This window comes from Notolabrus celidotus, chromosome 22 (genome assembly GCF_009762535.1).
Source record: "Notolabrus celidotus isolate fNotCel1 chromosome 22, fNotCel1.pri, whole genome shotgun sequence".
Classification (NCBI taxonomy): Eukaryota; Metazoa; Chordata; class Actinopteri; order Labriformes; family Labridae; genus Notolabrus; species Notolabrus celidotus.
The window spans coordinates 15,464,298-15,477,506 of NC_048293.1; the positions used below are offsets into that span (position 1 = coordinate 15,464,298).

The window sequence follows — 13,209 nt, forward strand, 5'->3', positions numbered from 1 at the left end:
CAAGCTGCAACCTCTGGTCTCAAAATATGAAGCCCATGCGGAAGTGTTATACACTGAAATTCATCGAGCATCCGCTTGAGACTGGCTGCAGAAACACCGGAAACCACATACACACCAAATCAAAAAAGACGATCTTTACAGCATTAATAAACATGTTTGCAGCCTGGTTCAAAAAATGGCTTGGGTCTACGTAGCTAATTTCTCTATCGGCACACAACGTGCGGGGGTGAATTTTTTTTCTAATGTGACGGTTCAGAAGATATTAAGGTTCCGAGTTTTGCCCAAATAAGAGCATGACTGACTTGACTTACAGGCGGGAACACTGTAGCGGTTGGCTAGGAGGCTCAAAGCCCGCCTCTTTACCTCACACTAAGTTTGGTTGAGCATTTCCAATAAGGCTCCCGCCGACGACTGGCTTCAAAACAGCGTTCAGAAACAGATGGATGATGTCACGGATACTAGGTCCATTATTTATACAGTCTATGCTCTTCTTCCAATAAGTGAATATACACTGTAAAATCCAGAATATATGTTGTACTGGTATTTAATACAGCATGTTTAGGGGATCAGTGGGAAAAGGGTTTAAACTATCCTCCAGTGAGACAATATCCATTGTCATATACACCAAATTTTACATTAAATAAAAGCACCCAACCTGACCTGATTCTTCACAGAGGCAGTCCTCAATTCTATGGCTGGCATCATAGCAGTTGCCGAAACCTGTGAGTGGAGACCATGGCAGAGACTGAAAACTGAGATAAAACAAATATCAGTGTAACATTTATCAAGTTGACAGAAAAATGGCTCCTACTAAAAGCTAATGTTTGCTCAGATCTGCTATATTAAAACAGGCATCTGTTTGCAAAACAGTTTGCCTTACAGCTTGGAAGCGTTCAAAGTTGTTGATTCACCTTGTTTCCAAAGCCCCTAAAAATCAGTTACTTCAGGTTTAGCTTTTTACACTAATTATATCAAGACACTGCAAAAACTTAGTGAGCTGTACCAGCAAAAATGAAGACATGATGAACAGCTCATATTCATATTCACTACTCATCCCTCTGGACAGAAAAAGTCCATGTGATTACAGGTGACTGCTGGTCTCATGGCAGTCAGGTCCATTTGGTGTTTTCAGTAATCTCTGTTGGACGAAGAGCAAACAAATTAATGTGTGGCTCTAAATCAGCCAATGTCTCTACAAGGCGATTCTAGGTCTCACTTTATCACTGAGGGCTACAACTGTATGTACAGTATCATCTGAACAAGGTCACCACGGACAAAAAAACTTCAACTGAGCTGTAATCTGAAGCTCTTCTCTTCTGCCTGAGTTATTCCTCTGTGCCTGCAGTGTTCATTTGCATAGTGTTTGCACAAGTGAGCGTTCACTGAACCACCTGCTAAGTCTTTGTGATTACTACTGTGTTCTGCTGCGATAAAAAAGGTCTTTATATGACTAAATGGTGCATGAAGGGGATTCTGCCCACTGACCATTATGCTGTTTGAATTGGATCTATTTCTGAAGCGAGAGAAGCACACTTCTGCGCTTGAAACATATGCATTGAAATTACTCAAGTTGTTTGGATAGTCTATCACAAAAACAAGAGTAAGAAACTACAAGATCAGTTTGTTTAAAACATAAATTGTATTTTTACGCTGCTTTTTGACAGACATTGTTGATCCCTTTTGCTGAGCAGAGAAACTCAGTCACAGAAGGCATCAAGTCACAACTTTTTCATAATTTCTGCTGTGTGAAAAAGATGGATGGAGGGAGAGATAACATATCAGGGAACTCCAGCACTTCCTTTTACTCGTTGTTTATTTGATTGCGCCGTGATTTAGTTTCCTGTTTGTACAATTAAAAAGGGGAAATGCATCAACAAACACCTTGCCGGGTGGAGCCAGGTTGAATTCATTTCAAGAAGTAATTACTGAGGCTGCAGACAGCTGTAGATGCACGCAACTCTTCTGTCAGATGGAGAAACATGCAAGAAAGAACTGAAGGCATTTAGTAAACATATTTTATCTGTGCTGAACTGAGCTCAGTTTCATTCTGCAGTGCCACCTTGGCTGCAGCATGAAGTGTCTCCAGCTGGAGACGAGCAGAATATCAAAGTGGCAGATTAGGAAACGGTTATGAGCCGTCAGTGTACAGCCACAACCTCCTCCCCTCTCTCTATTTATGCATCTTTTCCTACTCACCCTCCCTCCCTCCTTCCCTTCCCTTCCCTTCCCTTCTCTTCCTTTCCTCTCATCCCACTCTCTCTTATCATCCAACCTTTCAACGCAAAATCATCAGAGACAGACAGGCTGTTTTAAAGTCTCGTCTTGTAGCACGCTGGGTGCTTAAACAACTACATTTCCAGGCCACAATTTTTTCTCTGCTTTTTCCAAACAGAAGCTCAGAGTGCTTTTGTGTGCAATGTACTAGAGGTCGGATAAAAATGTAATTTTACTCCTGTTTTCAAATGCATTTCCTCTTTTTGCAGAATTTGACATCTATGTGAGGTGAAAGTGATGATTTCATATTGTAGACAGACACTCACAGAACCAATCATAAATGGTGAGGGATCAATATTAAATGAGATGCATTATGGCGCTTTCATGAAGAATCCTGCAAAAATCAATCAGTGGAAATCACAAGCAATATTCACCAACAAAGACAGTGGGGTGTGAAACAACAGCTGCAGCCACCCATAACTGCACAGCCTACATGGTAGAAGAGGATTTAGAGAAAATTGAACGGCTACAAGTTGCTGTAACAGTTGTACAGAGGCCTTTTGTCATCTCAGATGGCTTTGTCTTGGAAATCCTTCCATCTCTCACTGATGCTCAGTGAGAATGACACTGAAATATTGATGATAATTACTATGATGGATGTGGATTTCAATGCTCAGACCAGAGCTTTGAGAGATGATAGATGCTGTTTTCATGCCAAAAGAACAGGAAAAACTTCATCCTGATTAGAAGGAAAACACTGAAGTATATAAACAAAAGCTGCTTTACATACAGCTGGATTAATTATAGATTAAGTCAGCTACTAGTCATCAATAACAAGATGTTTACATACACTGGCTGACTGTCTGTATAAGCAATCTCCATAAAAAAAAATCCACTTTGGACATACAGTTCTACCACAAGTGATCATGGTTGATGAATCTACATTAAGCGCATCATAACAAGTGTTGAGTAATTGCTTGGATGACTCCTCAGCCTCTTCTGTTCTGCCAAATCTGGAGGCTCTAGCATCACGTGCAAATCCTTTCATTGTTTTTTTCTCCATGATGTTGCATCGCCAAATGTCATGTATTTTCCACAACAAGATACATGTAATTTGGGAGAAAGCTCTGCTGGGAGTGCATAGTGGAAATAATTGCACAGCTGCGCAGGACAGGAAAGGGACTCTAAATAGTGAGAGCATGTGACCCTCAACTGCAGTAAATAAATAGATAAATAGCGGAGAATATTTAGAATGGACTTTCAGAAGCACCACAGTAACCAACATGCATTACAGTCAGACTGAATGCTGTTTTTATTTATTTATTTTTATATTTTTACTTCAAACCACAGGATCATATTTTGGAATATGCTAAATTAGTAATGACAAATATCCAGAGCAGAGCTACGAAGCAAAGGAATCCTGTATACACAAGTATAAGGCTTTCATGAAAAAGTTAACACAGAGAAGTATCAGCGACATAATGTTTTCAAAAACAAATAATGTAGATGGACCCCTTTCATTTTTCATTCATTTCCTTTATATATATATATATACATACTGTTTTTTTACTTGAGAAATATCAAGTCTGATGCAATGACATGTAACAATCATGTTAGTGTTGATGCCACTTGTCAGTGTAATGTATGTTTGTGAATCTTCCCTTATAATAAGATAAGACAAGATAAGATATTACTTTATTGATCCCCTGAGGGGGAAATTCAGTTGTTACAGCAACCCAGACACAAGTACAATAAAGAAGTTTCAATAAGTAAAAATAAAATAAAATAAAATAAAATAAGTACAAATAAAAATAGATAAATAAAGCTAGAATACAATTTAGATATATACAATGTTATAATGGAATTTAGATTAAATAGAAGTAATTACAGGCAGTATTAAAAAAATGTTTCAGTAGTGACAGGTTGACATGGTGTGATTATGGTTGGTAATGACAAATTAAGCAATAAATAAAAATAAATATGGGTATGTTAAATGACCATGAGTTGTAGTTACAATAATAATGTAATATAACTTATTATAATATGGCAAAGATAATTATAATACAGTGTATTATGCATTATAATGCCAGCAGCAGTCACGAGAGTCAGTTCGGGATGAGATGATGGAGTGTGACAGACAATGCAGGGATGGTATGGATCTGTTCATGGGGGGTAATCCCACAATATGAGTGTAATGCACTGGGATCCCATAATGTTAGATATAAGTGCTGTCAATGTTGAGGTAAAGTCCAAAATACAATATTTCCCTCTGAAATTGTGTAGTAAAGGTTCAAAGGAAGTCTGCACCTCACTACAGCTGCATTTCCTACAATCTTGCATTGCATGACTATAGAAGCTAAACCTTGAGTAATACCTTTATTAGGCTTCACAGAAATACTTAATCATTGTGTATTTTAACACCTTGATAGTCTAAGTATATCAATTACTCTCATTGGGCAAATAGAAGGGCTTACGTATATGAAAACAAGCAAAACGAGAATAAAATAAAAGTTGAGGTTAAAATTGCAGAACAGAATCCTTCTGATCATCGCTTTACTTCCAAAGAGGAAGTAAAGCTGTTAACAAGAAACCTCCTTTGCTGACATGTTTTTTTTTATGTCTTGCATGTTGCGGCTGCAAGAAAAAGGTGTGGATAATGCTCGGAGTGCTCTTTCTCTAGGCTCAAACACCTCAGACCACGTGACCAGCAGGCACAAAAATGAGCCTTGAAGCCGCACACGCTTCCATAAACAGTCACTCCCCACCGGCTGCCTGTGCGTCTCTACTGTATCTGACAGTGACAGCATCTGTGGAGTCAACAGGACACATTCTCCGCTTATTTAACATTACAACAACTACTACAATTCTACAGAAACACTACTGGCTTCTCGGTTTTCTTTTTCTTTTTCAATTCTAGGAGTTGTTCCTCTAATTTCAAAAAGAGAAGACAACAATACACCGGTTTACACCCAGTTTAGCACATTGTTTTTACGTCATGGATCGGAGCGGGTTTATTCTAACAAAATCAAGGTAAGTTTTAATTTCATGTCGTTTGTTCCCGTGATAGTTTTTATTGTCTGCCTCTTTCTTTTCTTCAGTCGTTCTTAATGAAGTCTTTTGAGAATTACTGTCAATTAATCAGCACAGATTTGATCCAAACTATTAATGCACCACCAAATGGTTTTATGCTCTCTCAGGCTACAATGCATTTCCGTCGAAATATGTTATTCTTATTCAACACTGTCACTCCTGTTCCTCAAAATGTGTTATTATTAATACCCTGCATGTCAAATCAACTGTTAATAATTCATATCATTACCGCATCATGTAAACGCATCTTTGGACAGATTTGTGCATCTCTTCTATTGTTCCTCCCTTGACGCCTAATTAATCCAGTGATTATTAGGAATAAAACAGCTTAATGCTTAATGACCTCTTTAATTAATAAGAAAGCCGGGCTGTCCCACATACTTAATGCAATGATTTCCCCTGAGGCTGCACAGGTTTGTCATCAACTGTTCTGTTTCCCACTATTGTCTGGGATGCATCTGCTCTGGAGTCAGCTGGCTGATGCACAGATTCCCCCCTATATCTCCAGGCAACAAATTCATTTTCCACCATTAAATTAAAAATAAACCTTGCTGTTTATTCTGATTGTATAACTAAATGTATAAGGGTGTATTTTTCATGTTTCCCATCTTTTTAAGAAAATATTTTTTCATTCTTTTAATAGAAAAAAAACTTTTATCTCTTTATAGATGTCTCTTTGTACCGGTCTAATCCTGTCACTCTACAAACCCCACCTCTGAGCATCTCCCCCTCCACAAACCAAACATGAAGTCAGCTCTGCACAGGATAGCAGGCACCACAATGAGCACACTAACGACAGGTGTCCAGTATCTTGGCTCCAATGATGCCAGCTATGACGGCCCTGCCATGGACTCGACTCTGATCAAGAACACATTCCACTTTGAGAAACCTTCATCGCTGAGTAACTCCTTACATGGGTTTGTTCCGGGAGGTAAAGAGGTCATCAGCGGGCTCTCGCCTGTTCTCCCCACCAATGTGACTGACTTCCTGCTGAGTAATGGCAGCTCTGTGGAGAGTGGGGGAGCAGCAGAATGTGGGGAAGACATGGTGGACAACATGGAGTGCTTTATGATTCTGACTCCCGGTCAGCAGCTCGCTGTTGCCATCTTGGCCCTCACATTAGGTACGTTTACGGTCTTAGAGAACCTCATTGTGCTGTGTGTAATTCTACACTCACAGACACTTCGTTCTCGGCCTTCCTATCACTTCATTGGCAGCCTGGCGGTGGCTGACCTCATAGGCAGCATCATTTTTGTCTACAGTTTCTTAGACTTTCACGTCCTCCACAGGAAGGACAGCCCCAACATTTTCCTCTTCAAGCTAGCCGGTGTCATCGCCTCATTCACCGCCTCTGTTGGCAGTCTGTTTCTCACCGCCATTGACCGCTACATCTCCATCCACAGGCCCATGGCATACAAACGCATCGTCACAAAGACGAAAGCAGTCATTGCCTTCTGTTTGATGTGGACCATCTCTATAGTCATCTCACTACTGCCTCTGCTGGGGTGGAACTGCAAGCGTCTCAACTCTGTCTGCTCAGATATTTTTCCACTCATTGACCAGAAGTACCTGATGTTCTGGATCGGTATTACCAGCATCTTGGTTCTCTTTATTATCTACGCCTACATATTCATCCTCTGGAAGTCACACAACCACGCAGTCCGCATGCTCAGCCGCACCTCCCAGAGGAGCGTAATCGTCTACACTGCAGAGGGGACCAAAGTGCAGACAGTGAGGCCTGAACAGGCCCGTATGGATCTGCGCCTGGCTAAAACTCTAGTCCTGATCCTGGTGGCCCTCATCATCTGTTGGGGCCCGCTTCTGACCATCATGTTTTACGACATTTTTGGAAAGGTGAACGACTTCATCAAGACCGTGTTTGCCTTTTGCAGCATGCTGACCCTGCTCAACTCCACCGTGAACCCTGTGATCTATGCCATGAGGAGCAAGGACCTGCGCAGGGCCTTCCTCAACATCTGCCATGTGTGCCAGGGAGCAACGCAGACTCTGGACTACAGCGCTGAGAGCGACTGGAACAGCAGGAGTGTGAGAAGCACAGGAGGCAGGGCGGGGAAAGATGGAGTTAGTTCTTTGAAGGCCCGAGTTAAAGTAGCCCAGGTTACTGTATCTGGAGTGACTGAGACCTCTACTGCAGCGCCAGTCTAAAAGACAAGCTCTGGTGCAACTGTGAAGAAAACATATTGTAGAATAGCCCTGACCGTCCTAGTTCTCTGCTCTGTTACTGTGAAATGTGCCAAATAATGACTTAGAATAAAATTAAAAATGTTATTTGTTGCTGCAAAGCTGAAATCTGTAATACTTCATGTTATTCTACCCAGATGCCTGGTGGGGTGTGTTCTCCTGAAGCTGTGGTCTTTTAGGGAGAAGATGACATCCTTTCTAGGCTTTAAGATTTGGTTTGGTGAAACAAGTTTCATTGACAATAGCATTCAATAACAGCAAGAACTACAGTTTTGTTCACAAGAACTAATTGGTTCATGGGCATTTTGTCAGCAGAAACCTTTACAAACACCAACATTTGCTGTGTTCATTTTTTGCTGTTGATAACATTTGCATTAAGTTACAGATTTCAGCTTTAAGTTAAAGTGATGGTGTTCTCTTTCTTATTTTCTGACATATCATAGCAATATTGTGGCAGTAATGCAAGGTGAAACGATGTCTATCATCATGCAAAGTGTCAGTCGAATAAAAGCACAATGTAAGTAAAATTTGCAGCACTAAGTGATTTTAAATGAAATCTACTGACGTTTTTTGTATGACCATTATATTGTGAAATTTGGCATTAAAATGTTATTCTACTTTAAGTACTGCATAATTTATTCAACACTTTGCAAAACAAGACGGTGTCTTACTCAGAAACATGAATAGTGTTTTGATCAAATCAAAACTTTATTCTGTAGTGATTTGAGGGATGTCTCATGGCTGCTTGTTACATATGTGCTTGTCAAACAGTTACAGCATTTTGTGAGAAGCTTCTGTGTTTCTGTGAAGCATTCATTGTGCTAATGTGTCCAAGTCCATTGACTGTGTACAAGCAAGGACACAAATTCAATAAATATATGAAATTTGTCTTTTTTTCTTCAGCACAGCTGGTGTACTTTCTTCAACAAAAAAAAGAACAATGAATACCTGTTAAATATTAAAATTATTACCCGTGGCTCTTTTCGACATGAGATATTTTCTGATTCCCATTTCAAGGTAAAAGCTTGCTTGAGTATGCGTCTGATTGTTGGTGGGCCTAACCTTGTTTGCATGTAAGTCCATTGAAAGCAGTTTTACAGTGTGGATATGAGCAACACTTCAAATCAGAATCATCAGTTTTACTAAAGAACTATGAGGGTTACACTGAAACACATCAGTCTTAAGAAAAGTTTAACAGAAAAAATGTATTTGGGTTTTCAGGGTGACACTGCCCTCTTGTGGCTGTAACATATACTTCATCCATCCGTACTTCTTGTTTTCCATCATTTTCATGGATGAACTTGTAGTTTATTGAATAGTGTTATGAAGCGTAAGGTAGCAGGATTAAATCCAAAATGTGAATTTCATATGATGTTGAAAATAGTTAGAAAAAATATACCTGTGCAAAAGACCTGCGACCCCCACTGTCTCTCAAAGTGATTTAATGTTGCTTCATTTAACTGGTCTGCAGAAAATTTGCCTACCTCTATGAGCATGTGGCTGTTTCCTGTGCTGTTATGAATTATCCTACTGCTACTGACGCTTTTGATAATTAACTGTTCACTAACCCTAAATTTAGGAGTCATCTGGCAAAAAGAAAGGCATAAAACTAATTACATTTTCTAATTTCAAGGTTTTGTTTTAAGTTTAGCTTCTATTTTTGTCGATATTTTTCACTATAATGGGTACACATTTGTCATCAACTATTTTTGTTCCTTTTTTTTTGTATTCCTTTGTTCACCACAAGTTAACAAATTATACATAAGTAATACAAAACCAACATAGAGAAGAAAAAATACAATAATATAAAATAATAATAATAATAATAATTAACAGTACAAACAAAAAAGAAGATACATATAAGAAAACAAACTAAATAAACAAAAATGAATAATAATAAATAAATAAAAAAAAACATTCTGGAAGACATCTCACAGCCCCCCATTTGTGTTGTGTCTCGCGACCCCCCAGGGGGTCCCAACCCCCACTTTGGGAACCCCTGCTTTAGGATATAAGCTAAGAAGAATTATGTTTTTACTTTTTTGTTAATAAAAATATAAGCAGGAAATAACATTGGTATGATAATTTTTCAGTAGGAGTTACGAAGAGATATGACTATAGGAGACAAACAAACAGTAAATAAATCATTGCCATTCACACACACATACACACGCGCACACACACACTCAACTCTCAACTCAACTTTATTTATATAGCACCTTTCATACATAAAAACATGCAGCCCAAAGTGCTTCACAGAATAACAGAGAGACAGAAAACAACAGCAATGGTAAAATTATAAAAGGCATGATTATAAATAAAACACTTAGAAATAAAATAAAATAAATACAGTAAAATTAATAAAATAAGTTTTAGTGGAAAGAAAAATTTGAAATAAGGTAGCGTTAACAAGGTCAGATTAATACAATAAATAAATAGATAAATAGATAAATAAAGATAAATATATGTTAAAGCTTTCAAATAATAATACAAATAGTAAAAATAATAAAAATAATAATAATGTAGTCCAGGCTTAAAAATAAATTACTCCAAATTAAAAGCTAGATTAAAAAAGGTAAGTCTTAAGTTGACTTTTACAGACACAGACACAGACACAGACACAGACACAGACACAGACACAGACACACACACAGACACACACACACACACACACACACACACACACACACACACACACACACACACACACAGTCAAAACAACGGGGTTTTGACGACAGTTCCGTTAGTTCTCGGTTTTATTTTTATTTTCACTACGTAACCCAGAATGCATTGCGGCGCATTTGGCACGTGACGTCAGGACCCGGAGAAGCCGACAGCTTCATATCAAAAACAAGCAGCTAAGTTGTGTTAGCTAGCTCCCCTGTCTCACAGCAGACGGTTGGCCCGCTGCCGGCTGATCGTCACTTCAACTTTTGGGAAGCAACTTTTGGAACAACACGAATTGTTGACCGCAGTTTGACGGCACAACTGTCAACCCTCGAAAGGTAAGGAACAGCTTTACTCTAATGTGCGTAACATCAGTCACCACACCGTGTTACCAACCAGAGCTAACGTTAGCTTTGTTTTCTTTTTGATTATCAGCTAGCAAGCACTGCTAACTTTAGCCTGTTAGCAAATGTTTAAAGCCTCAGCTGCGCAGTATGCTAAGCATGTATCTCAGCGAAATAATCAGGTTTTAGCAGACCTATCAACGCTGGTATTTGCATTCTGTGTTGAAGACTAATTCTGGATTGCAGTTTTCTTAAATAACTGAGGAAATCGTTAATTAATGTCTTGTTTCGGTATTTTGAACCCCCTCCCCTCCTTCTCCTTCTCCCCTTAACAAAACTGAAGTCATGGCGTGTGGAGCCACCCTGAAGAGGACTATGGATTTCGATCCGCTAATGAGTCCGACGTCCCCCAAAAGACGAAGATGCATCCCCGTGGCCCCCTCGTCCTCATCCTCATCCCCTAGGAAGTATCTTAGCATGGAGCCCTCGCCATTTGGGGAGTCGTCTTCAACTCTTAGTGCAGGTACTCACACTTGTGTTGGCCTACTTGGTTTCACGGGCATTAGCAACATGTTCTAGCTATTCTATATAAGTTCACATTTGGTCATGGATTCCCTGAAATGACAGCTGTTTTGTCTCCACTGATGGACCTCCTTTCTGTCTTTTCTTTTGTTCCACTAGAACAAATCCTCAACAGCATCAAGCAGGAATACAAACGCATTCAAAAGAGGAAGCATCTAGATGGAGGCTACCAACAGTCAGAGTGCTGCTACTCTCCAGAGTCCCCATCCCAGTCGTCTACTATGAATATTTCTAGCATGCCAGGTTAGTTAAGTAACACAAACTATGGTAGTGACTTACTAAGTGTACCAGTGACGTGTACCGCAACAAATTAAAACATCATATGCCATGATTCTTACATTTTTTTTCTTCTATTTTTTGCACAGGAACATCCTCTGGAGGCGTCTCTCCTTCTAGAAAAGAACAACCATTATTCACTCTCAGACAAGTTGGCATGATTTGTGAACGCCTGCTGAAAGAAAGGGAAGATAAGGTGCGGGAGGAGTATGAGGAGACGATGACTTCAAAACTGGCAGGTTGGTACACATTGAGCAAATATACTATAAATCAAATTGACTTTCTAAGTTCTTGTTAAAAATTAAAAAAGATGGTCTGATCTCTTAAAGCTGCTGTTGGTAGTCACAGAGTAAACATCTGTTCAGAGAGAGGGACTTCGAATGTCAACACTATCCCTCCCAACCAGATTTCCTCTTAGCGCCCCAACACAGATCAATGTGTGGATTCATGATAGTGCTGGACTCCTAATCAATTGGAGGACAGACTAGGGGCTGCCCCTTAACCAATCAGGACAGAGGATTGGAGATTAGCTTTGATTGGTCCGTCATAACAGGAATTAGGGGAATAACATTGCTTGATACAAAGGCATTGGAAAACGCAGAGATTTTGCAATAGTCTTAAATTACTCCACCTTCCGATGAGTACTGATGACCTTTTCTCCAAACCCAGCAGAAAAAAAAAAGTTTTTTACACCATTCCTACCAACAGCATCTTTAATAACAAAACGTTGCTTAAGTTACTCGCCCTGTGACTGATATGAACAGCCAACAAATGATCAAACTTTAATTGTTGCATGTTCTCTGTCCACCAATTACATGGGTTGCACATTATTTTCATGCACTGCTATGCATACATGTGACTGTGATGTGTGGTGATGCAGTAGGACTTGTACTGAGCTAAGCTGGTAGTTCACAGAGATATATCCGTATAGGAATAGCAGGATTTCATTTTATTGTGAACCATGAAAGCATTAGTTCTAATCTGTCCTGCAGTTAAGACAATTTTCAGTAATAGCAAAAGTATATGTGATTTCCTGTCTTATAACTTACAGAGCAGTACGACACCTTTGTGAAGTTCACACACGATCAGCTAATGCGACGATTCGGGGAGCAACCTGCAAGCTGTGAGTTGTTTCATTTCATCTTGAATCATTTTCACATTCCTTTTGCTCTGGCAGCCTGTGTGTGAGAGAGAGGCTTGGATCTTGGTTTGAGCTCTGCCTTTTGAAGTTTTAAAGTAACATGTCTGTATTTTATTTCATCTCCCTCTCCAGATGTTTCCTGAGTGTGGCACAGAAATCTTTGCAAGACCGCCTTCCCTCGCTGCAAGCTATCATACGATATCTTAAGAAAGGAAGAAAAATAAAAAAGCTCATCATCGCAAGAGATTCAGTTCAGCCAGTTTAAATGAAACTTTTCTTACTGTGCCATATTTCTGTCTTTGGGCAAAGGTTTATATGAAGCTGTCGTCAGTTGTTACCACTCTGTTGTAAGCAACTAGGTGCTTCCTGATGTAAATGAATGGACCCTATCTCTACCAGTGGCCTATGTTCCTCCCGCTGTATGTGTATCTACAGTTATCTCACTTTTGTAATGGTTCCCGGCATTCCAAGCTTTGTCACTTGTTTTCTGTTTGTTACATGTAAATATGATAAAGCACCAGAGTTCTACATGAGGTTTGCTGGTCAATCTGAGAGAAAGGGGAGGAAACGCAGCAGAACAGAGGGAATATGTTTGCAGTTTGTCCTCTGTTCATTTACTTTTTAAGTTCAGCATATAGTGGGCTAATTTGAATTTTTTTTTTTTGTTCTCCCTACCAGTGTTTTATTTATTTT

At 39.4% G+C, this 13,209-nt stretch overlaps 2 protein-coding genes across 3 annotated transcripts; both read left to right on the forward strand.

Annotated features, from left to right (window-relative positions):
- The first annotated feature begins 4,848 nt into the window (after positions 1 to 4,848).
- Positions 4,849 to 8,394, forward strand: LOC117805958 (cannabinoid receptor type 1B-like). 2 transcript variants are annotated; one of them, XM_034674606.1, is made up of 2 exons: positions 4,849 to 5,244; positions 5,948 to 8,394. In XM_034674606.1, the coding sequence occupies exon 2, from the start codon at positions 6,049 to 6,051 to the stop codon at positions 7,468 to 7,470; it is 1,422 nt and encodes a 473-aa protein (XP_034530497.1). In that variant the 5' UTR covers positions 4,849 to 5,244; positions 5,948 to 6,048; the 3' UTR covers positions 7,471 to 8,394. The 2 variants fall into 2 exon arrangements, with proteins under 2 accessions (XP_034530497.1, XP_034530495.1); XM_034674604.1 differs by having other exon boundaries at positions 5,973 to 8,394.
- A 1,923-nt stretch (positions 8,395 to 10,317) lies between these two features.
- LOC117805959 (akirin-2-like) lies at positions 10,318 to 13,141 on the forward strand. The gene is made up of 6 exons (XM_034674607.1): positions 10,318 to 10,511; positions 10,861 to 11,040; positions 11,199 to 11,342; positions 11,465 to 11,614; positions 12,427 to 12,498; positions 12,649 to 13,141. The coding sequence occupies exons 2-6, from the start codon at positions 10,863 to 10,865 to the stop codon at positions 12,657 to 12,659; spliced, it is 555 nt and encodes a 184-aa protein (XP_034530498.1). The 5' UTR covers positions 10,318 to 10,511; positions 10,861 to 10,862; the 3' UTR covers positions 12,660 to 13,141.
- Positions 13,142 to 13,209: the final 68 nt, after the last annotated feature.

Excerpts from the sequence above, each read along its gene's own strand:
- LOC117805958 (XM_034674606.1), top strand. The coding sequence starts at position 6,049 with ATGAAGTCAGCTCTGCACAGGATAGCAGGCACCACAATGAGCACACTA.
- LOC117805959 (XM_034674607.1), top strand. The coding sequence starts at position 10,863 with ATGGCGTGTGGAGCCACCCTGAAGAGGACTATGGATTTCGATCCGCTA. Across the intron at positions 11,041-11,198 it reads GTCTTCAACTCTTAGTGCAG|AACAAATCCTCAACAGCATC; the intron begins GTACTCACACTT and ends TTGTTCCACTAG. Across the intron at positions 11,615-12,426 it reads GATGACTTCAAAACTGGCAG|AGCAGTACGACACCTTTGTG; the intron begins GTTGGTACACAT and ends TATAACTTACAG.